Below are 26,384 nucleotides of genomic sequence, written 5' to 3'. Positions count from 1 at the left end.
GAAATTTTTGAAATGGTGTATCTTTGGCTATGTGTATTTTCACCAAAAAGAAAGGCTGAGAAGTTAGAGGGTTGACATGTTGTGGCATTGTTAACCAGGGTCGTAAAACAATATGTGTACTACTGTTTCACGAGAAACTATTTGTTCTGTAAGCCTTCACCTGAAGTACAATTAAAAAAAATAAAAAAAAAATAAAATTTAAAAAGGTACTCATTGGAAGCTTAAAAAAAAAAAAAGGGGCAAAGGACATGAACAGACACTTCACCAAAGAAGACATCCAGGCAGCCAACAAATACATGAAGAGATGGTCACGATTACTAGCCATTAAACCCGTTGCCGTTGAGTCGATTCCAACTCACAGTGACCCTATAGGACAGAGTAGAACTGTCCCAGAGAGTTTTCAAGGAGTGGCTGGTGGATTTAAACTACCAACCTTTTGGTTGGCAGTCATGCTCTTATCCACTGTGCCACCAGGGCTCTTACTAGCCATTAGAGAGATGCAAATCAAAACTACAATGATATGCCATCGCATCCCAGCAATAATGGCACTGATCAAAAAAACAGAAAACAACAAACGCTGAAGAGGCTGTGGGGAGACTGGAACTCTCATACACTGCTGGTGGGAATGTAAAATTGTACAACCACTACGGAAAACGATATGGCGCTTCCTCAAAAAGCTAGAAATAGAAATACGATATGACCCAGCAATCCTACTCCTAGGTAATACATCCTAGAGAAATAAGAGCTGTTGCTTGAATAGACATATGCACACCCACGGTGACTGCAACATTATTTACAATAACAAAAAGAAGATAGCCTAAGTGTCCATCAACAGATGAATGGATAAACTGTGGTACATACACATAATGGAATACCACACAATGTTAAAGAATAACGAGGAATCCTCGAAACATCTCACAATATGGATGAACCTGGAAGACACTATGCTGAGTAAAATAGTCAATCACAAAAGGACAAATATTGTATGAACCAGTATTAGAAAAAGTCGAGAAAGGTTTTCACACAGACAAAAACATTCTTTGATGATTATCAGGGATGAGGCGGGGGCGGGGGCTGGGGCACTAACTAGATAGTAGACACATACTAACTTTGGTGAAGGGAGAGATAATACACAATATAGGGGAAGTCAGCGCAACATAATCAAGGTAAAGGAAGACACTAAAAGGTACGCAAGAGTGAAAGGCAACAACGGTAAATACTAATACATATACAATCTGGCAACAACAGTAATAACAATAATACACAAGTGAATACATAGGTAGATATGTAAGCTGAACAGGGGTGGGAGGGCATATGGAAGTACATCCACTCACATATATCTGTGTACAGCTGCAAATATACCCACATATGCAATAGCATACACAGGAGACAGCCACAAAAACTTCTTAGCCCTAACCATACACCTCCTGGACTGAGATACTGGGCTTGAGGGCCAGGGACCATAGTCTCAGGAGACAACTAAGTCAATTGGCATTATCATAATCCATACAGACAATGTTCTATATCCTACCTTGGTTAGCAGCGACTGGGGTCTTAAACGCTTGACAGCAGCATCTAAGATACAACAATTGGTCTCTTCCTGTCCGGACCAAAGAAGAAAGAAGAAAACCAAAGGCTCAAAGAAACAGTAAGTCCAAAGGACTACTGGACCACATAAATCACGGACTCCACTAGCCTGAGACCAGAAGAACTAACTAGATGGTGCCCGGCTACCACTAGCAACCACTCTGACCAGGACCACAATAGTAGGTCATGGACAGAGTGGGAGAGAAATGTGGAACAAAATTCAAACCCATAAATAAGACCAAACTTACTAGTCTGATAGAGACTGGTGGAACGTCCGGGACTATAGCCCTTAGATACTCTTCAAATTGGAACTGAAATCACTCCTGGAGACCACATTATAGGCATACAATAGACAGGCCTATAAAATGAGCAATGAGGAACATACACCTCAGAACAATTAGTTATGCAGCATTTGCCCAAAGGAAAGTTCAGAAGGAAGGTAGGGGCAGGAAAGCTGAGCGAATGGACAAGGGGAACCTAAGGAGGAAGGGGGAAGAGTGCTGACAAATTCAAGGGTTTGCAACCAATCACAAAACAAGATGCGTACAACTGTTGATTGGGAAACTAATTTGCTCTGTAAATTTTCACCTAAACCACAATAAAATGTTCAAAAAAAAAAGAACCCTGGCCTAGGGTCAGAAGGTCCCACAGTGGCTTTTCACATATTATCTCTCTGGGCCTTGGTTTCTTCATTTGTAAAACGGAGATAAAATTCCTATGATGTCTAGATCTTTGCATATCTGGGTTGTCATCAGGCTGAATGGAATAAAGGTATGAAAGCAGTGTGTAAACACAGTACTACGAAACTTGATTCCTTAATAGCATATAGTAGAGAGCTTTAGAAACATATTTCACTAGGTGTTATACAAACAAATAGGAGCCCTATCTGTGGCACAGTGGATAAGCGCTCAGCTGCTAACCGAAAGGTTAGTGGCTTGAACCCACCAACTGCTCTGAGGGAGAAAGATGAGGCAATCTGCTTCCACAAAGATTACAGCCTTAGAAACCCTACAGGTAGTTCTATTCTATCCTATAAATCGCTATGAGTTGGAATCAACTCGATGGCAAGGGGCTGTAAAAACAAAAGGTATCATAATTTTTTAGGCTATTAATTCAGATACCCAGCCACAAAAATCTTACTCTCCTTCATATAACTCTCATACTAATTATCTGTTAATAACCACTTCCCCATGTTTACTTTAAAAAAAAAAAAAAACAGCTGCCATGGAGTCAATCAATCCTGACTCATGGTGACCCCATATGCATCAGAGTGGAACTGTACTCCAAAGGGTTTTCAATGGCTAATTTTTTGAAGCAGATCACCAAGTCTTTCTTCCGAGGTGCCTCTGGGTAGACTTGAACTGCCAACCTCTGGGTTAGCAGTCAAGCAAGTTAACCATCTGTACCACTCTTTATATACACTTAATTTAAAGCAACTAAATAAATAAACATAATTGGTAGGTGCTGTGGAGAACACATCTTTCAGTCATATTCTTTGCCCTCCATCTAAATGAGAAGAAGAAAAAAATACACACATACATATATACACACACACAGTAACAAGCACGAAGAAAGGACAAACGCCAAAATAGAGATGACAAACACCAATCCATGACCCTGGCTTCAGACGAGGGGAGAGTCTTTCCTTTGAGGGTTTCAATTTTGCCATGACAGATGGGTAGGACTTGGATATGAGACTGACAAATGACTAAACCGCCAAGCATTTTCACACATCAAGAGAACTGCTGACATTTTTGCACTTGGTACATTTTCTAGAAATACTTGAGAAATTTAAGGACCAGATTAAGACATAGTTCATTAAAACTTGGTATTACTGGGAAAAAAGAGCTCCCTATTCTACTCTGCTAACAGGTCATAGCTATGAATATCAAACTCAACTGTCTGAATTTCTTCAGCAAGTATGCTACACGCAATACCACCCTTGCTTCTGGGGATCTCATTCCACTGGCTACACTGTTTCTCCTGTGTTCATTCCTCCCTCAACCTTTTCATCAGCATGTTCTTACCTAACCCATTTTAACAATAAAATACACCCCTATGTGATGTCATATATGCCTCAACAACTACCCCTAAACCCTTGCTTTTTCTGTCTCACTTCTTTTTCACTTCTTAACTCACTCCAATCTGGATTTTCACACCCACCACCACCTCCAAAACTTACTGAATTCCACTATGCTGCTAAATCCAACGGGCACTTCTTATTCTTCATTTTAGTTTGACATCTCAGCAACATTTAACATGACTGACTGCTCACTTGCCTGGGCATCTGGGACACCAGTCTGAGCTAGATTCACTCCCCAGCCTCTTTTCACCACTGTCTTGGTTTCCTTTGGATGTCCCTCAACTGTGCAATATTACACCTTGAGGTTCTTCTTAAGTCTGTCCTATTCCCTCTTATCACTCTAAACTCTCTCCTCTTGGAAACTCATCTAGCCCTGTATCTTCAAATGTCTCCTATTCCACAATGACTTCCTATCTTGCTCCCCTTTTCAGAACCCAGACATCAAACTACCTACTTGGCGCCTCCATTTGGATGCTTCATATACATCTCAAAATTGAATTGATAACTTTATCCCCCCAAACCTTTTTCTCTGCCAGTGTTCCTCATCTTCAGTAAGGGTGCTATCTTGTTATAATAAGGAAGAAAAAAAAAAAAAAAAGACTTTTAATTATATCTGCTAAATAATCTCAACTGTAAACCTGAAAACCAACCAAAAAACAAAGAAGAAGAAAAACATATATTGAAAACAGATCAGAAGGAAATACACCAAAATATAAAGTGGTTATGCCAAAAATTTTGAAGCATCCTTAGAAACTCCCCCTCTCTTAAGTCTCGTATCTGATTAACCACTGAGTCCTACTGATTCCACCTCCAAAATAATTCTCACATCTAGTTACTTCTCCATCTCCACTGTCACCTCGTAAATCAAGGTATCATCTCCTCTCTACTGAATCAATGTGATAACCTCCAAAAGGTCTCCGCATATTTACCCCGCCCCCCTCCAAATCATTCTCCACACTGCAACCCTTTTTAAAAGGACTAATTCTTTTAAAACTTAAATCATGTCATGTGTCATGTGTAAAACCTTTCAAGTGCTTCCAACTTAATTTAGTTCAAGGGTAAGCATCTTTACTCCAGTCTCTAACCCTTCAAAGTCTTTTAGAGTGGCTAAAATTAACAAAACAAAAATAGACAATGCCAACTTCTGGTGAGAATTCAACGCAATTTTAACTCTCCTACCTCAATAGTGGAAATACAAAATGGTACAGTCATATTGGAAAAGAGTTTGGTAATTTCTTATAAAGATAAACATTCACTTACCACTCAACTCAGCAATCCTCCTCCTATTAATTATCCAAGAGTAACAAAAACCTGTGTTCACACTAAAACCTGTAAGCAAAGGTTTACAGTGGCTCTATCTATTCATTATCGCCGAAAACTGGAAAAATCTCAAATGCATGAAGGAACTTTTGAGGATAACAGAAATGTCCTATTTCTTGATTGAGGTAGCCATTACACAACTATACGCATTTGTCAAAACTCATAGAACTGCATATTAAAAAGTTTTAGTGCATATAAATTATACTCCAAATTATACCTTAATAAACTTGACTTAAACATAATAACAAGCAAATATGTATGTATTACTTATGTGCCAGGCACTATTATAAGGGCTTAACTGAGACGCAGAGAAGTTAAGTAATTTGCCTATGACTATACAACTAGTATATGGTAGAGCTGGGAACCGAACCTACACAGCCAGGCAACAGAGACTAAGCTTTAAACTACTACGCCATATTGACTCTACATATAATTTTGAGAATAATTAAAGAGACAGGTTAAATAGTTATAACGGGATGACATAAAATCAGTTGCCAAATACAGAAAAGTATTTCTGGGTATGGTTTTGTTGTGGAGGTTCTATTGAAAGACCCCTCCAGGTTTTTTTTGAGGTTGTTGTTATTTAAATATATGGCACTATTGAGAGTAATTTATTTAATTTTTGACGCTACATTTGAAATAACATTTTATTTTTGTTTTTCATAAAAGCTGGAAAGTGTTGCAACTGAGAAGCTAAGCACCAAGCTTATTTTAGAGGCAGTAAACACAGCCTAAGGCCCTACTTATAATTACGACAAGAGAAAGACTCGTTCTGGCTTCATATGGCTTTGAGTCACAAAAACACATCTGTAACTCTACCTTCCCGAGAATATGCTGAATGAGGGGAAATAAAGAGAAAAGCAGCAGGAATAAAACAGTAGTGGTATGGAAGAACAGGTTGTAAGAAGAGGCCTTTCTGTCTTTAAACCTTAAACCAAAAATATTCCAAAGTCGTCTTAAAACCAAACAATAGTTCAGCTTAACTAGTAAAGAAATGTCTGCCTTGAGCTTTATGTGCTTTTAAGATCTATCTATATGGGATCAAACTGACAACAGCAACTTGAAAGATCAGATAGGAAGCTCAGGGGGCAGTGAGTTTATGTTAATCGGGGAGGAAAAACTCAGAAAAGGAGGGTGAGAATGGCTGCACAACTAGAAGAACGTACTCAATGTCACTGAAACGTACACGTAGAAACTTGAATTGGTGTATTTCTGTTGTGTATATTCTCAACAAAAACATAAATAATAATTTTTTTTAAAAAGAGGGCTTTGTGCTCCAAAGCTTCCTGTTATTGTTGTCAGCTGCTGTCAAGTCGATTCCGACTCATGTGAACCCCATGTGTACAGAGTAGAACTGCACTCCACAGGGTTTTCAAGGCTGTGACTTTTTTGGAAACAGATCACCAGGCCTGTCTTCCGAAGCACCTCTGGGTGGGTTCGAGCTTCTGGGTGGGTTCAAATCGCCAGCCTAGTTAATAGTCAACCAAGATAGTGGTCAAGCACTTAACCATCGCTGCCACTCAGGGACTCCTGCAAATCTTCCTAAATATGCTCTTTCCCAATGCTTTTCCTTTCTAAAGCAGTTTGATTAAGCAGGAATCTGGAAGATAAAAAAACAAAAAATAAAAAACTGGTGCCACTGAGGTAATTCCAACTCATGGAGACCCCATATCTGGGAGAGAAACCAAAAAAACCAAACCCATTGCCGTTGAGTTGATTCTGACTCACAGAGATCCTAGAGGACAGAGTAGAACCGCCACATAGGGTTTCCAAGGAGCGGCTGGTGGATTCAAACCACCAATCTTTACCTTTTGGTTAGCAGCCAAGTCTTAACCACTGCACTGCCAGGGCTCCATCTGGGAGAGAGGCTCTGTTAAAAGACTGACCCAGAGATCCTGGGAGAGGTCTCAGAATGGTAACATGTTGTAAGTCACCAAAGACACCAAAACTCTCAGTTGTCCTGTGAAGACAACTGACCCACCATCATTTATTCATCTAATCAGTATTTACTGGAGGCCATTAAGGATTTTATAGACTAACGGATAAAACAAAAAAGTAAAGAGGCAATTATAATACTGCTTAATAAGTGTATTTAAGACAGAGAAGAGGCTACAGGAACCACAAGAGGCATGCCTAATCCAGACCCAAGAAGGCTTCCTAGAAGTTACAGCTAAATAAAGTGAAGAAAGACTAAACGGCATTAGCTGGGTGACAAAAACCAGGAAAGGATATGGGAATAGCATGTGCTAAAATCACCACCATGCTCTGCTTGGTCAACACACTATTTTCCTTAAAATATGAGTTCCATATTCAATACTTTAAAATTACTATTTTCACATAAATATCTGAATTTCCATCTGAGATAAATCTGCTAAAACTAAGTTGTAGAGGCTGCCCCCTTACACAGGGCTTGTGCCTCTTGCTACCTCAGGGTTCCCAACCTCTGGCTTCACACTTTTACCTCCCCAGCCTGACCCCTGTAGGCACATCAGTTTGCGAACTCTGGCCTAGTGCAAATGGTTAAGCTCTCGGCTACTAACTGAAAAACTGGCAGTTCGAATCTACACAGAGGCACCTTGAGAGAAAGGAGCTTGTCCATCTACTTCCAAAAGGTCACACCACTGAAAACCCTACAGAGGACAGTTCTCCTCTGAAACACAGTGGGTCACCATGAGTCAGAGTCCACTGGACAGTAACTGGTTTTTGGTTCAGCCTAGAGGCAGGAACAAGCCCAGAACCGCCAGTTTCAGGATTTACCTAATTCAGCCATTGAAGCCAGAGGAAAGGAGAGCCCACAACATAAAGCAAACTGTCTTTTGCCTAGGACATTCCAACCACAGGCCCCAGAGAAAAAATTCTTAACTTGGTGAAATTGAGAGATGTAAAAACAGCGTGGGGGCAGTGCCTGACTTCTTTTAACTTCACAAGAGGGAAGGAGAATCAAGATCAACAGTCCAGGGCTGATTCTTATGAAGCAGAGGTCAGACATGCCTCCTCTCTCCGCCATCTTTACCAATTCTGACACCAACCATCCCCCTAACGGCACTCTCTACTTCTCTGCTGGGTTCGATAATTTATTGCAGTGGTCATACAGAACACACAGACCATACTCACAATTATGGGGTTTATCAGGGAAGTAACAGGTTACAATTCAGGCTCAGAAACACTCAAGGATACAGTTCTTCCATGAGGACAGCCTCTTCCCAGCCATGCTCGCAGGCACACCTCTCCCTGGCCCTAGGCCTCTGCCCAAAGAACTCCGCTTTCTCTCTCCAGGAAGCCCACTGCACGGTCTCCTGCTGCTGGGTCTCTGCTACGGGGTCTCTCCTGCCACTGCTTCTCAGGGTTACAGCTTGCTCTCTGTCTCCTGGGTCCAGGAGCTTCTCAGCACAGGGATCCTGGGTCCAAAGAACATGCTGGCTCCTGGCTGTTCTTCCTTGGTGGTGGGTGGGGTCTTCTCTTTCCTGCTTCTGGGGTGGCTCATTTCAAGCCCTGTGGATGGCAAAACTAACCAATCCCTTTGGTGGGTCACAGTTACCATATCTGCACAGTCCTACCCAATCACTTGGGTGGGAGTTACAAGACCATGGCTAAAAAGGCCACACAAAAGCAATCTATGGCACCACAGGAGAATATCTAATATTTAATATTACTTTGATGTTATCTCTAATTATATTTTGTTATGATGTGTGGTGGGGAAGTATGTGTGTTTCTATGACTTGAAAGCCAATTTTCATCTACATTTTAAAAGATAAAACTCCTCCAGCATTCTGGTAGCAAACATAGAGCTTTTGTCAAGAGACTCGCACACTGAACACATACACATAGTTGAAAGTAAAGCTCATAATCTTTGAGAGTTTACATCCCAGCGAACATTCATCCTGAACAGGATTTAGAATGAGAGCAGTTTTTACTATGTCTGTGAACTATTAGACTTGCAAATTAAAAACAAAAATCCTAGACATTTGCGACTTTAGGTGAGACCGAAAATAAGATCTAATAATTAGTGTCTATTTCTGAAAGAAGTGCATATTTAAAGACTCACAAGCAATTAACAGCCAGGCTGTCCTATAATCATGTACAGTAATAACTGGAGTATAAAGTAGGGTTTCATGCAAATCACTTCATACTGCAAGTATCACTCTCAGTCTCCCCCATATTATGTGATTCAATCAATGGATGGTTAGATTTAAGAGAACTGCTTCATGTTCTGTTGTCACTGAAAAAGACTAACCATATCTGTATATTCCTGGAAGGCAAATGAAACGAGCATCTCTTTACAATGAAATTTAAGATGTTTTAATGGTCTTCACCTCCTGAATCACTTTGTGATTCTAAACAATGATTTTTTTCGTGTACTTACATGACAGTAAGCAACACTTCTCAGTGTAAACATACTCAGTGAGGAACGCATGGTTATGCTGTAGGAAAAGTTGCTAATGGATGGACTGTCATCTCCAGTGGAGACCAGACAAGAGGAAGCAACCTAAATTGCAACAAAAGATAGTTTGGGTTCAAGTCATGAAGACTGTGTTGCCTACAAATGCTGTGAAAACACTAAACTTTATCCTTACAGCGGCTACACAAGCGACTCCTATGGAGGTTAACCACAGCCAAAAGGCCGTCCTTCCAAGTGGTTAATAACAGAGCTCTATAAACCCTGGTGGCCTAGTGGTTAAGAGCTACTGCTGCTAACCAAAAGGTAAGTAGTTCAAATCCACCAGGCACCCCTTGGAAACTCTATGGGGAAGTTCTACTCTGTCCTATACGGTCATTGACTTGACAGCAATGGGTTTAGTTCACCTTGCTTGGAGCCCTGGTGGCGCAGTGGTTAAGAGCCCGGTTGCTAACCAAAAGGTTAGCAGTTCAGATCTACCAACTGCTCCTTGGAAACCCTATGAAGCAGTTCTACTCTGTCCTATAGAGTCGCTGTGAGTTGGAATCAACTTGACGGCAACAGGTTTGGTTTGATTTTGGGTTAGTTCACCTTGAAGGAGTCCTGTGGTGCAAAGGTTAAGCCATCAGGTGCTAACAGAAAGGTCAGCGATTCTTACCCACTAGCCACTCCTCAGGAGAAAAGACCTGGAGATCTGCTCCTGTAAAGATTGCAGCAGGGCTTTGAACTGCTTAGTTCAAGTTTGAACCCCTGCTGATAATCTGCATTTCTAACAAGTTCCCTGCTGAGAATCTGCATTCCTGACAAGTTCCCAAGTAGTTATACATAAGAATCACCTGGGAATCTTGTTAAAATTTAGATTCTAATTCAGTGTATCTGGGGTGGAAATGCAAATTATCAGTTGGGAACTTGTTAGAAATGCAAATTTTCAGCAGGGGTTTGAAAAGGGAAGGAACCTGTTTGAAGCCCTAGACTGCAGTCTAGGAAATCCTGTGGGGCAATTATACCCTGTTATATACAGCCACTATGAGTTGGAACCAACTCAATGGCACACAACAACAGTTTACTTTGAAGGTGAACTCTATAAGTGGCTGTGATTCTTTTGAGAAACCACACAAAAGCTCTTTCAATATAACTAATACATTCAAACATTAAAAATGTTTTCCTATCTAAAAAATGAGGAAAACTCCTTGGCTCTGAATCTATTTCAAACAAATTAGCATCATGATTGACTATGTGACTCAGGTTTGGGGCATGTGTTATATTTGTTTTCCAATAAATAATTTAAAAACATGGAATATATCTGAAGATGTGTAAAACTTGATACTACTCTTCAATTCTAACATTTACTGAGGATGAGAGGATTCAGAGAGTAGGCCTGGGGTCAGGAGAGTCAACCACCTCTTGGACAGAGAGGGAAGAAGAGACAGAACTACTCCTTCCAAAGTAGCAGTTGCCCATGTCCACTTATTCTAATATGTTAGCTCATGGAAGGGAAGCATCCTTTGACCAGCGCATCAAAGGATAGTGATTTAGCTATTCCTTGGGCAAGTAAATGAATCAGAATTTGATGCCAAGTTTGAATCCAAACTCCATGTCCTCAGTTCTTATAGATTATCTCTGCCTACAGATGTGTGTTTACTTGGGCCCCTAGATCTGCCAATCTCTCTGGCACCAACAATGCAGGGAACTGTTGATGGCAGTCCAGTGAAATCAGAAGTCCTAGGGCATATCCATGTTTGGTGAAGAGGAGGGCCAATGAGGGTGTAGGAGACCCTCCGGGAGATGGACTGGCACAACAGCTGCAACTATGGACTCAAACATGCTGGTGACTGTCAGTGTGATGCAGGACTGGACAATGTTTGATTGTATTGTACATAAGGTCGCCCTGAGTCGGAGTCGGCTCAACTGCCGCCAAGAACAAGGGCCTATCCTAGCATGTAGTCATCCACACTGGGCAGTCAAGTCGACACTCAGGGGTCTATGAAACAGCAGTTTTCCTTAAAACTCCCCAGAGCATACATCTGAAAGGGGATCCAGAACTAAAAGCAGCCCCTTCATCCCCATCCCCTCTCAGGTGAATAAAATGCTGACTCACTGAGCCAACAGACCAGTTCTGAGCTTTAAAATCCAGATGGTCCTGGATTATATTTTAACTTTACATTTTGAAATCGTTTTTGGTCACATATGTGATGCACACTCTCATTTCTCCATGAATTATGTGTCAATTATATAAATGTTTATAATGATCCTAGTTTGAAGTCCCTAGCATACAATTAGGTCTCAGAAATTCTGTTTAAAAATTACAAATTGCAAAATAAATAAAGCAAGTAAAATTGGAATTGCAGAACTTCCATTTAAAGCACCTATTATCTTCTTAATTTGCAAAACTCTACTTAGCAACTGTTTTGCTGTGTATACTTCCACCAAAAAACACAATAAAGTATTATTTTAAATTTAAAACTCTACCTAGAGGAAGCTTTCCTGAGCATGAACATAATTTAACCAGCAAGCTAGAAGACTGGGGAAGAGGAGAGGGAAGCTAAAGGTCTCTCTCCAACACATTTATATAAAGTTTTCTCAGTCCTATGATATCCCTAAAAAGTTTCTTAAAAGAGTCCTTAAAATGAATAAATAGTTGAAAATGAAATTCAAAGTCAAATCAAAATGAATGTCAATGTTGCTCAGTTAGCAACGCCTAGAAGCTCACCAGCTGTCCCCGCTAATCATAGCTCAGTCGTTGACTCACTGTGTGACCTATAGAAGTACAGTTAACCTCTCTGATTTTGTATGCCACCAATAAAATAGCATCACAAACTCCTCGAAGGTCTCATGTGAGTTACAACTCAAAGATATTGCTATGGCTACACTTTGGGGGATAAGTGTTAAATAAAATCCAAAATTATAAGAAAGATGATAGGCTGCTCTTCAGAGGACATTTCTAGGTCTCTTTGTGCAATTTCAGTGCTTTGATGAAACACGCCTCTGAAGAATCAGTTAACCATATACAGTGGTTAAGAACAGTTCAACTGGCCTTATCCAAAACAGAGTCCTCATCAAGCTTTTGTTATCAAACACAGTCCTCCCAACTAATTTAGCTGTATTTCTAGGAGAAAAAAAAACAAAAACAAAAACAGTTCTTCCAGGAATCTATGTGAGTGGTTCTAAACAAGGAAAGCAAGTCAACAACAGTCTTTGGCATAAACCCTAACAATGAAGCTCTCATCAAAGGAGACACAGCTCATTTGTCAACCAGCTCAGGAAGTAAAACCAGGATACATATGCATTCGCTGGAAGCTTAACAAAACATTTTCTCCTTCAGAGAACACCAATGGATTCCATTTCCTACATTACCCTAGACTGAGTCGAAAATGATCCAGTGGAGGCAGCAAGGCCCAATAGCATGGAAGAGCCACTAGAATAAAAGGACATGGGTCCCTAAATGACTGCAAGAAATATGTCCCCAACCTATACTGTGCCATATTGCACTCTAATGTGAGCAAGAAACAAACCTTCACTGTGATAAGCCACTGCGCTTTGGGAGTTGTTTATTACACCTATTAGCTTACACCTAGGTGATATGCTTAATATTGCAATCCAAGACTCATAACTAGCCTATTTTTTATACAGCCCATACATTGTTCTGAATCTTCCTCTCAGAGGCCAAGTCCCATGAATTACAGAAAAATAAATCCATACAGATAAAGCTCCAAAAGGACAAATTTTCAAATGCAAGCCCTAGCAAACCATGGTGAGGAGACATTTCTACCTTGGTATTCTGACATAATGCTGATGCAGATGGCTCTTTAAGCAGGCAGGTGGAACTAAGAAGCCTATTATTCAACCACTAGTCCTTTCTCCACATTCATATACATTCTTCCCGTGGTATCTAACACTAGAGTTCATACAGTAACATTAAAATTGACAAAAATGAAGACTGTTTAAGAACAGTTGTTTTTACAGCACTTCGTAAGACTTTTCTCAAGAGAAAGGCTGTTTATGAGTATGTTGAAAAATGCCTCTGAAGACGGAAGATTATTTACTCAGGGAGAACAAACAAGAATGGTAGCCTGAATTGACTCACAAAGTTAAAAGCAATCTGGTAACCACAACGCCAACATGTCATCTGATAATTTCAGCAACATCAATTCTCGGGAAGGTTTATACTGATTTCAAACCCACAGGTAGTCGTTAGCTTAGGAACCAGAAGAATATTTATAACTGAGGTTAAATAAATTATTAAAGATGTTACGGATATTCTGCAAATAAACAACTAAATCGCTATATTTAATCAAGATACTGTTGAAAGGGGGATGCTTAAGTGGAATTTTTATGACTTAAATTGTTTCTGAATTACAATATGTCCTAGATGCTTACGATTTTTTTTTATTGTGAATTAGGTAAAAGTTTACAGAGCAAATTAGTTTCCTGAAGTATTTCATGACCATGGTTTCATTCCCCACAATGTGTTAGCATTCTCTCCATTTCTGCTCTGGGTTCCCCATTTCCTTTAGTGATTTTCTACCCCTTCCTGCCTTCTCATCTTTGCTTTTGGGCAGATATTTGCTTTTTTGATCTCTTGTAATTAATTGTTCTAAGGAGCACATTCCTCTTTGGTGTTATTGTTTATCTTATGGGCTTGTCTATTGTTTGGCTGGGAGGTGGTCTCCGGGAATGGCTTCAGTTTCACGTCAGAAGGGTGTCTTAGGGCCATAGTCTCAGGGGTTCTTCCAGTCTCTGTCAGACCAGTAAGTCTGGTCTTTTTGGTGAATTTGATTTTTCTGCAACGTTTGTCCTGCTCTTTCCAGGAGATACTTAGGATTTTGATTTCTCTTAAACTGATATTCATTTGAACTTCAAACTTCTCTATCCTCCACTGGTTTCTCTATCCAGTAGTTACTATACGCAAAATTATGCCAGTCAAAAGCTCAGCAATTTAAAGAAATCTGGTTATATCTTGTTTATTATGGCTAACAAGGCTAGTTCCAATTTTTAATTTTCTTATCCTTTATTAGGGGAAGGGAAAGGAAGTCTAACATTTACTAAACACCTGCTATGTGTCAGACACTGTTATCACCGACTTGTGTATACTGACTCAGTTAGCGCCTGGGGGTGGGAGTTATAAGCCTGGGAGTAAAGTGACATTATCCTTACTTTATGAAGAAACTGGAGTTCTGAAAACTTTCAAACCTTATGCACAAAGACAGGTTCATAAAAATCCAGCCATACTTTATAAAAGACACAATTAGGAGGCTAGATGACTTTTCATTTGGTGGAGGGGCCACTAAAATAAATCATAAAGCAGACCTTAGGGTAACTAAAGATAATCATTCTATTTTTTGCTTCCTCTATGATCTTATTTTTTGCTGCTGACTTACAAACATTTTAGTTCTTGGCACTTGCAATCAAAAGGGATCACTTTATTAGAATCTCTTACAAATAATGTATTGAGACGGAGAGATCAAAATTATAAGTTAAAACAATGTTCTCAAAATTCCTGTGGATTTTAACTATCCATGCGTAACTCTGCCTCTCATTAGCATAAATATTTTTCATCTTGGTTTTGATGACACTAACAACAAAGGCAGTACTGGTTTAATTCAACTAACCAAACACATCACTGCTATAGTATTTTTCATGTTTCCTTAACTAACACACGAAACTGAGAGGGAACTGTACTATTCAGTAAGCCACTCACAAGAATAGGGTATTGCTCTTGCTTACAAAGTAAGAGGCTATTTTGCAAACCATGAAGATCCTATCATTAATGACTATTACTCCATCACATGCTCAAACATCACTGACTTTGGATGGAAGAATAAAGCTTAATTCCAAGTGTCATGGATTGAATTGTGTCCCGCAAAAATATCTGTCAACTTGGCTGGGTCAGGATTTCTAGCACTGTATAACTGTGTACCATTTTGTAATCTTATGTGATTTCCTTATGTGTTGTAAATTCAATCACTATGATCTAATAAGATGGATTAGCGGCAGTTATACTGATGAGCTATACAAGATTGGATAGTGTCTTAAGCCAATCTTTTTTGAGATATAAAAGACAGAAGCAAGCAGAGACACATGGGAACCTATACCACCAAGAAAGCAGTGCCAGGAGCAGAGCGTGTCCTTTGGACCTGAGGTTCCTGCGCAGAGAAGCTCCCAGACCAAGGGAAGATTGATGGCACGGACTTTCCTCCAGAGCTGACAGAGAAAGCGTTCCTTTGGAGCTGATGCCTTGAATTTGGACTCGTAGCCTACTGGACTGTGAGAGAATAAACTTCTCTTTGTTAAAGCCATCCACTTGTGGTATCTCTGCTACAGCAGCACTAGATGACTAAGACACCAAGATAAAATGATATATGTATATTCAGATTTACCAAAAAGAAAGTTAGAGCTTTTTTTTTTTATATATCATTTGTTTTTTAAAATGTCTCACCATAGCATTGAAATAAATAGCAGCATACTTTAATCAAAAAGACAATATTAGTGTAACTTTTTAAAAACATATCAGCCATTAAAACCAAGTTTACCATAATTCATTTAAACCTAAATAGAAAAGAAATGGTAGGAACTTCAAGGAATCTAGTACTTACAACAGGAAAAGAGTTTAATCAATAATCAGGGTTGCCTATCTTGTTATTGGTGCACTTTCAGATCAAGAAGCAAGGAGAAGAAAAGACAGAAGGGTGTTTGTATATCTATTTTCTAGCCATTACAACCTCCAGTTATCTCAACCACCACCCATCTGTCAGTTTGTCATACTCTGGTAGCTTACAAGTTGCTATGATGCTAGAAGCTATGCCACCAGTACTTCAAATACCAGTAGGGTGACCCATGGTGGACAAGTTTCAGCAGAACTTCCAAGCTAAGACAAGCTAGGAAGAAAGGCCTGGTGATCTACTTCCAAAAATCAGCCAATGAAAATCCTATGGAAAAAATAGAATACTGTCCAATATAGTGCTGGAAAATGGGAGCCCTGGTGGTGGGAGTGGTTAAGAGCTATGGCTGCTAACCAAAAGGTCAACAGTTCGAATCTACTAGCTCCTTGGAAACCCTATGGGGCAGTTCTACTCTGTCCGATAGGGTCACTATGAGCCAGAATCGACACAACGGCAACAGTGCTGGAATCTGAGGCCCCTAGGTTAGAAGTCACTCAAAATACACAGTAGCCAGAACAATGGGAGCAAGCATACCAACAATTGTAAAGATGGCGTAGGACCAGGCAATATTTCACGGGGTCTCCATGAGTTGGAGTAAATTCGACGGCAACTAACAACAATAACAATCATTCTCAATGTCATCACAAGATAGTCCTGAATCCAAGGGTCCAGAGACAAGATCAAGTTTCTTGCTAACTACAACCACACTTTATATCCCTATCATCTGGAAATCTAATAGCTAACACTTTTTGAAAGCTACTATGGTTCAGTAACTCCTCCGGGTGTTTCTGCTGTTCAACAATCCTGAGGGAAGTACCACTGTTATCCGCATTTTACAAAAGAGAGGAAAATGAGGCCCAGAGAACTTAAGAAAATGGCTCATAGTCTCTTAGCTATTAAGAAGTAGAGCCAAGTGTTGAATGTAGGCAGTCTGCAAAGACTGCTCCAAAGATCATGCTCTGGTCTCTTTGTTATGCTGCTTATGAATGGGGCACCAGCCAATGAGAATCTCTTAATTCCTTAATTTTAACATTGATCTCACACTGAGAGGAGATCTTGATTTCCGTACTCTGAAGCTGACTCCCTGCCTCCGTACTGTGCAGCAAAAAGGGGAAAAAAGTTCACAGCAGGCTTTGAGAAGCCCTGAGTGTTTCTCAGGCTTCACCTCAGAGTTGGCTCACAAAGCCCACCACACCTTCAGAGTGGGTAATGGAAGGAAGAAATCTAGCATGTGTTCCATGAGAAGGTCCACCCTCAGACCTAAACAGACCTCTGTTACATCAACCACACCACTGGGGTTAAAAAAGAAGCCCACACCATCTCACCAATGTTTCCAGTTGCACCTAGAAGGTATGAAATAAATGTTGAGTTAAAAAAAAAAAAAAAAAGTTTCAAAACGTACTCTTGATCTATAATGAAGGAAAGAAAAAAAAAATCCTAGGGCAACCCTAGATTAAATCCTTGTACCCCCACTCTATTTTTTTTCTTTTGCCCCAATTCTCCCTGACCACCTCCTTCTTCCATCCACCTGAAGAATCCTTATGCTGTGCTGACTTTAATAAGCTCTATTTCTGCTCTTCACTAAGGTTTACCAGCTCTGAAAGTACCTCAAGGCCCTCTCTACTACTTTAAATTTCCCTTTTCACCTACTTCACTCTTTCCCCCAACTTGGAATTAGAAAAAGGAGGCTCCCACCTGAAATTGGTACTTCCTTTCACTAAATGGAGGTGGCATAGTGGTTAAGAACTACGGCTGCGAACCGAAAGGCTGGCAGTTCGAATCCATCAGATGCTCCTTGGAAACTCTATAGGGCAGTTCTACTCTATCCTATAAGGTCGCTATGAGTCAGAATCGACTCGACGGCAATGGGTTTTTTTTTGGTTTTCACTAAATACCAAGGAATTGCTAGAAGAGCATACTGTCTGAAAGGAAAACTGGATAGGATGTCCTCTAAGTTCCTTCCAACTAAAAGTTTACTAAGCCAACCTTTACAAAGTAGTGAATCAGAATCATCTTGCTCTCTAAAATCTCTACACCACCACAGAGGTGTTTGCTTGTTACAACCTGGTAGGATTTAAGATAGTGGTAAGATGACTATATTTCACAACTCAGCCTCCTGTCCTCTGGCATATGGCTGAACTGGAAGAGGAAAAATTGAGAAACCTTGGGTGGAAACTTAGTCACTTACTGGTGGGTGAAGAGGTAAACCAAAAAAAAAACCAAACTCACTGCTGTCAAGTCGACTCTGACTCATAGCGACACTACAGGACAGAGTAGAACTGCCCCATAGGGTTTCCAAGGCTATAACCTCTACAGAAGCTGACTGCCACATCTTTCTCAGCAGTAGGTTTGAACCACTGACCTTTAGGTTTGCAGCTGAGCGCTTAACCACTGTGCCACCTGGGTTCCTCAGGATTACTCTAAAAACCCCTAAGTGCAGAACTGAAGGGGCTCAATAATGTGGATGCCATTTGCAGCTGCAAACTTCCTTCCCTGCAGGTACACACAGTCAAAAGAAGTTAGGTAACATTCGTCTCCTTTCCTTCATCAGCTTTCTCATTGGAATTTAGGCTCCCACAGCACCAAAAGAAAAAAAATAATAGCCTTCTCCTTAGGCCATGATGACCCTGGCATTCCCCTATCTCTTCTAAGTCTGACCTTTTACCTCAAAAGAAAAAAAGACAAAAAAAAAAACTCTAGGTTTCACTTGGATTAACAGTGGACACTCTTCACGGCTGATAAACATAAGATAAATATTAGTAATAATATCCTGTTTGAAGAAAAGCCACACTATGAAGTAAAGTTATCAAACAAATCAGTGCTATCACCTCTAATCCTTGACTTACCTCTAGGAATCCCATTCAGAGTCTCCGCAAATATCTCTATCTCCTCACCTACAGTAGCTTTTATTTCAGGAGCTAGGTTAAAGATAAGTAAAACTACATATCTTATTGAATTTCGTGTTTGCTGTTAAATTAATCAAAAAAGTATACATAATAGTTTTCCTCCTGTTCTTTTCCTAGCAAACACAAGCTAACTTAACTACACACAAAAAAACCCAAACTCATTGCCGTTGAGTGGATTCTTACTCATAGTGACCCTACAGGACAAAGTAGAACTGCCTCATAGGGTTTCCAAGGAGCAGCTGGTTAGTCTGACTGCCGACCTTTTGATTAGCAGCCTAACTCTTAACCACTATGCCACCAGGGCTCCAAATTTAACTACAGAATTGATTTTAAAAGGTTTTTGTGAGCTGACCTAGCACCTAAACACTCCTTACAGCACTATCTCATTATCAGACATGTTTTACCAATTTACCAGCTGTTAGAATACAACCTCTGCTTTTATTTTAGGAAAGAAGCTGTGGACTAGGAATACCACATGAGCACAAGCCAGGGGGCAGGAGAGACAGGAGCTGCAAGTGCAGGAATGCCAGCAAAATAGGCCAGAACTTAAAAGTCAACAGACAGCTTTCTTGTACATCAGTTATCCTGAGCTTTCAGAATCAACTTATTCTTAAAGAAAGACAGACAATTACTTGGAATCATCTTAGAAAGTTGGAAAAAACATAAAAACACAAGAGGTAAACATACTTGTACAACAAACCTATAAACTCTAAGGATCACTCTGTAGAAAAATGGAGCATGCCTAGTCACATTTAAGGCCCTAGCTTCCATAATTAATTAATGTGTAGCAAGGGGAAGATTTTTCTTGACTACTTAAGTCAGGAAAATTTCCCCTCCTAGAATGGCTCTCATTGGCAGATATTTTCTGAGAGGACAGCTGGGTTAAGAGAGGCCTATGGTCATTTTATGTCACTGGCTCAAAAGAATGTTCTCTTTCTCTCTCTTTTTTTTTTTTTTTTTGCCAATCCCTATGGCTACATCCCACCTGCTACCCCAAAAAAATGCTCATAGTAATGGCCTAAAGGGACAGGAATCACCACAAAAGAAATACACACAAGTGCATGCACATCTTATTCAACTCGTTGATCGAATCGGCCTGTAGTGGTTTTTCTCGACAGAACTTGTCAGCTTAAAATTATAAATGACTTCAAAACAGCTGGTATCTCTTTCATTTGTCTATTAAGGTGCCCAGAATGTCTAACATAGGAAGGAGAAAATGATAAAATGTTCCAAGAATCAAAACCCCTTGTTTTACCTTTATTTTACTGATAAAGTCCACCCCTAACTTGATTGTGTTAGGCAGTATCTTCTGCTTATTCTATTCTGTGAGATCAACTATTAAAGAGAAATCAAACCAAAAAAAAAAGAAAGAAAATGAAACAGTATTACCTATGTACACAGTTAAGCTATAAACTCTGAAGCAGAACATGCTTACTGTGGTTAAAAGACATAAACCACATACAAATTTAGCAACAACTCATCATATTAGATATCATGACCTTTGGCATTTTCTAGTATCGTTTCAGAGAGCACTGGTAAGGATGCAAGAAGTAAACTAATCCCTTAATACCCATGTCCCAAAGAGCTGCACTTCTGAAATAGCCTCAAGAGAAGCAACATTTTTTCACACTTACTACTAAGGAACCAAAACAACATTTTAAAAGGAATACTGCACCCTGAAGCTATTACCCTGAGATAATCTTTGACCCCTGAACCAAAAATATCCCCTGAAGTCTTCTTAAAACCAAATAATAGTTTAACTTAACTAGTAAAAAAGGTCTGCCTTGAGCATTATGCTATTTTAAGAACTATACGGGATCAAATTGACAACAGCAACTTGCAAGACTGGATGGGAACCTTAGGGAGCACTGAGTTTGTTAATGAAGGAGGAACAACTTAGAAAAAGAGGGTGAGAATGGTTGCACAACTCAAAGAATGTAATCAATGTCACTAAACTGAACATGTAGAAATTATCATATTGGTGTATGTTTTGCTGTGTATATTCTCAACAACAACAAAATAAAATTTAAAGGAAAAAAAAAGAAATATTGCATGTTGTGGAAAAGTGTGGAGGCTCCTCAAAAAACTAAAAACAGAATCACCATACCCACTGCCATCGGGTCGCATGACCCAGCAATTCCACTCCCAGGGGTACATACAAGGAATTTTAAAAGCAGTGATGTGAACAGACCAATGTTCATTGCAGCACTATTCACAATAGCCGAAAGGTGGAAACAAGTTAAATGTCCATCAACAGATAAATGGATAAACAAAATGTGGTACATACATACGATCGAATACTCCTCAGCCAGAAAGAGAAACGAAGTCCTGATACATACTATCACATGTTTGAACTTTGAAGATATTATTCTGAGTGAAATAAGCCAGTCACAGAAGGACAAACATTGTATGACCTCACTTACATAAAATAACAATAATAGGCAAATGTATAGAGACCAAAATTTATTGTTACCAGGACCTGAAGGAAGGAAGAAAAGAGGGAGTCATTGTTTACAGAGCACTGAGTTTCTGTTTATGCTCATGGAAAATCTGGCATTGATCAAGGGTAATGGCTGCATAGCTGATAAATATAATTGATGTCACTAAGCTGCACTCTTATAAAAGTTGAATAGGCAAATGCTATGTGATATATATTTCTACAACAACAACAGAAAAAGAGAAGCGGCTGCTGATGCTGCTTATATACAACCAAACACGTCATGGGATTTCTTTCTTAGTTTGGAAGTTTAAGGTAATGGTTTCACAGGACATCCCAGTTAATTGGCCTAATATTGTGTTTAGTGCTTCTGTTCAACCTCCTAGTTCGTTGTATAGTGCCTGGGATCTGAAAAGCTAGCACATGGCAATGCAAGGTACAATAATTGATCTGTATTTGCCTGGAACAACAGAGGGAAAAGAAGAGTCAAGAATAAGAGGAGAAAATTGAATGTGTGGCTAATTGCCTCCATGAATAACTGCTCACTTTGCCATGAGACCAGAAGAACTGGAATGCTGCTCAGGTACCATTACTGATTATTTTGATCAAGGATTCTATAGAAGAATCCAGATCATAAGCAGTTGAAATGCAAAACAGATTTTCAAATTCTCATGGAACCCAAACTTTCTGGAGCCATTGAGGCTAGAAAAACCCCCAAAACTACTGCCCTGAGATAATCTTTAAACCTTAAACCAAAAATATTCCCTGAACTCCTTCTTTAAACCAAAAAATAAAACCAAACCACTGCCGTAGAGTTGATCTCAACTCATAGTGACCCTTTAGGACAGAGCAGCACTGCCCTATAGGGTTTCCAAGGCTGTAATCTTTACAGAACCAGATGGCCACATCTTTCTCCCACGGAGTTGCTGGTGGGTTTGAACTGCTGACCTTTTGGTTAGCAGCCCAGTGCTGAACCACAGCACCACCAGCTTAATTAGTAAAGCATGTCTGCCTTGAGCACTGTGCTCTATATTGGATCAAATTAACAACAGCAGTTAGACAGGTTAGATAGGAAGCTTAGGGGACAATGAGTTTATGTTAACAGTGGAAGAATAATGCAGAAAAGGAGTGTGAGAATGGTTACACAACTTGAAGTATGTAATCAATGTCACTGAATTGTACACACAGAAATTGTTCAATTTGTATGTTTTGCTGTGTATATTTTCAACAATAACAAAGAAATAAATTACCAAAAAAAAAAGAAGGAAATAGTGCATGAAGCACAATCATGGGTGAGGATGAGTTTTAATAGCACATCGGTCAAATAATAATACCTGCAACATACACTCCTAGGCAAAGTTTGAGGGTAAGGTGTCTACAGTTCAGAATGAAAAAGAAAAGACTAATGCAACCTATTCAATATTGTCTGTCTTCAGGATGGAAGTACATAAAAATGAGCTTCTTTTCTTAAATTAACTAAAAGCCAGCAAATAGGTCCTTCCTAATATGTGTTTTTAAAGCAGTATTTGCCGTTTAGGACGTGGGATTTCAAGCAACAGGCCTGGCTTCACCATACTGTAACACAAAGAAACAGAAACAACAGTGCAAGGCAACCCATGGCTTAAACTCACTGCCACAGAGTCAATTCCGACTCATAGCGACCCTACAGTACAGAGTAGAACTGCCCTGGAGGGTTTCCAAGGAGCAGCTGGTGGATTTGAACTGCCAAACTCTCGGTAAACAGCCAATCTCTTAACCACTGCACCACCAGGGCTCCGTGACTTAAAAGATACCTACAAAAATGTAGAAAATAAATAGTTCATAGGTGGCCCAGCTACAAACAGCTTCACAAATTCCTTTACCTCCGTCTGAAAGATTCAGGAGTGCAGCTGGTATCACAAAACACCCCAATGACATGGAGAAAAAGGAACAGGAGACTAGTATTAAATACTTAGGTGGTTACTGGTATTTTAAGCCAGAAAAGAACAAAACCATTCAGTTAAATTACTTCCTGGCATCTATGCAGATTATGGGAAAGCATATTTGCAGTGCCAAGAGAAAAAATGAAAATAAGCTAAACACTTTGAATTTGGAATCTTCGTATCAATCTCATTTTCATAGCTTCCCCATTAGATTTTTTACCCAAAATGAGGTAATACTTCAGTAACTACACATTTAAGAAGTAAAATGAGGATTCAAAGTTGGGCTGTCTGAGTAGGCCCTTTCTTTTCCATTTTCTTTCTTACCCGCCTGTCTTTTAATAAGACAAATTTTTGGCAGGAACATAGAAGGTATCTAGAACATCTAAATGAATTAGACAAGGAAAGTCTAAATGAACAAACCCTGGCACTTGTAAATGAAGCAGTCTCTTAAAACTAAAGAGCTGAAAAAAAAAAAAAAGAGCTAAATAGTATAATGCTTTCTGATAAAGATTTCACTTCTTAAAAAATGAGATACACAGTTCTCAAGGATCATTAATGCAGTTACTCTAAATTAGCATCTTAAAATTAAACAGAAGCTTTGAAAGAAATTTTTAAATAAAACCATTAGCGGACACAAGCCCCATATACAGTTCTTTAGCAGATTTAAGTTTCTCATTACAATCAATCCATGTACAATTACTTACTTGCTTCCTTCTGTAATGAGTAAATTGAGAGAGGCCTAAAACAGTTGCAACAGCACCTCCTCCAACAAGAATAGTCCCTTTCACTGCCTTCTGAAATGCCATTTCTTAGCCTACAAAGAAAAAAAAGGAAACAAGAAGAAGTTAATTGGGATTTTTATTGCATAACAATTCCAATAATAAAAAGAGACTGTGTAGATTATCAAACTTAGGTAGAAAACAAAACATAAAATAAGGAAGTTATTAACATGCCAATTTTATACTACAACCCAAAATCAAACAAACAAACCAAAAAAAAGTCTACATAAGACAGTTGATTATATGAAAGTTACTGCCCAAAGAGAATTAAAGAAAGAAAAGCAAATTAAGAGACAACGGAGGATATTTAAAAGTATAAAGTCAAGACAGCTGTGAAAAGAGATGTTATTGTGTATTTGACAAAACTGCTTGCTGTACTTGCAAATTTGTTCAACAGCTAATCCCCTTCACAAGGAGGACTGGGAGAAATCTCTGCCACTCAACATGACAATGACCCTCCTGCCTGCCTTAGGTTCCTTCGCAAACATTTAATTCAAATTGTAGTACAACTCCCCTCCAGAGTTTTTTCCTTCCTTAATGAAGTTCTTGGGGACCGGGCTGCACACTGGTCAGGGTGGCAGTTTGAATCCACCAGCCGCTCCTTGGAAACCTTATGGGGCAGTTCTACTCTGTTCTATAGGGTTGCTATGAGTTGGAATCAACCGGATGGCAACAAGTAATGAAGTTCTCACCAAAACTAAAAGCCAGCACACATCTTTACCCCTAAAAAAGTCTACACTTTACAGATACAAAGTCAATGGAAATCATGCCTTGATACCTTCATAAAGTGACCAACTGAACATTTTTGTAATTTCTTTTAGTAGAAAAACTTTAAAAAAAAAGTTTTCTTTGAGAAAATGTTCTACATCCTCCCTGGTGAGTAGCGTCTGGGGTCTTAGAAGTCTGTGAGCAGCCATCTAAGATACTCTACTGGTCTCAGCCCTTCGGTAGCAAAGGAGAATGAAGAAAACAAGATACAAGGGAAAGATTAGTCCAAAGGACTAGTGGACCACAACTACCACGGCCTCCACCAGACTCAGTCCAATACAACTAGATGGTGCCCGGCTACCACCACTGACTGCTCTGACAGGGATCACAACAGAGGGTCCCGGGCAGAGCTGGAGAAAAAGTGTAGAACAAAATTCTAAATCACAAAAAAGGATCAGACTTACTGGCCTGACAGAGACTGGAGAAACCCTGAGAGTTAGGCCCTGGGACACCCTTTTAATTGAGTAATGAAGTCACTCCCGAGGTTCACCCTTCAGCCAAAGATTAGACAGCCCCATAAAACAAAACAAGACTAATGAGGCACAACAGCCCAGGGACAAGGATGAGAAGGCAGGAGGGGACAGGAAAGCTGGTAATAGGGAACTCAAGGTCGAGAAGGGAGAGTGCTGACATGTCGTGGGGTTGTTAACCAACGTCATAAAACAATATGTGTACTAACTGTTTAATGAGAAACTATTTGTTCTGTAAATCTTCATCTAAAGTATGATAAAAAAAATAAGTTTTCTTTGAGCCAGAGTTGCATGATCTAGGGGTAAGCCTCTGAATCAAGGCTCCTTCTCTGCTCACTGAATATTTCTAAATAAACTTCTGCAATGTTAAGTGCTGGCTCTTGACTTTCTTGCTTAAAAAACATTTCACTATTGGACTGATGGATTCTTGTAAAGTTTTTTTGATTACTTAAAATTATTCTTCATCTCAGAAACCAATCAAAAACAAAAATGAATAAACATGAAAATTCCACCAAAAAAACCTCTTGTCAGTTTTTATTCTGTTAAACATAAAAATATAACATTGTATGATCATCTACAAATGCATTCAGCTTTTGGGTTGATACTGAGTAATTTGACCTACCTAAGACTTTCCATTCACAATAGCAGCTGGCACACCCATATCTTACGGAGAAGCCAACACACTGTTTTCCCATATAGGTGGCGGTTTAACCTGTCTGAACAGCATACGTTATACTCTACAGGTATCTCATGACTCAATTTTAAGATTAAGATACTAAAGAAAATACACAGTAAAACCTGCGAAATCTGGAACCTGTGTAAGGAAGAAACCTGTTAGAGAAGAAAAACTCACAATATTTCCAATAAAGCAAGTGACAGAAATGTAAGATTGCACGCTGTTCAAAGGCAGAAAACTTGCGAGACCTGGGAAAACAAGGCAGCCCTGTTGAGTTTCGGCTCTCACAGGTTTCACTGTAGTATCTTACCATAAATTAAGATACAGTTAAATGTTTAGGTTCATATTAAACCAAACCACTGCCGTCAAGTCAATTTTGAC

At 39.5% G+C, this 26,384-nt stretch overlaps 1 protein-coding gene across 6 annotated transcripts in view; it reads right to left on the bottom strand.

Annotated features, from left to right (window-relative positions):
• Positions 1-26,384, bottom strand: part of GPD2 (glycerol-3-phosphate dehydrogenase 2) — a 180,968-nt gene that overhangs the window by 121,531 nt on the left and 33,053 nt on the right. For all 6 annotated transcript variants that reach the window (XM_023730411.1, XM_023730408.1, XM_023730410.1 and 3 more), the window contains one exon: positions 24,015-24,124. In XM_023730411.1, coding sequence (XP_023586179.1) covers positions 24,015-24,116 — 102 coding nt within the window. In that variant the 5' untranslated portion in view covers positions 24,117-24,124. The remainder of the gene's footprint in view (positions 1-24,014; positions 24,125-26,384) is intronic.

Source organism: Trichechus manatus, unplaced genomic scaffold (assembly GCF_000243295.1).
Source record: "Trichechus manatus latirostris isolate Lorelei unplaced genomic scaffold, TriManLat1.0 scaffold00036, whole genome shotgun sequence".
Classification (NCBI taxonomy): domain Eukaryota; kingdom Metazoa; phylum Chordata; class Mammalia; order Sirenia; family Trichechidae; genus Trichechus; species Trichechus manatus.
This window is presented reverse-complemented; position numbering and strand designations above follow the sequence as displayed.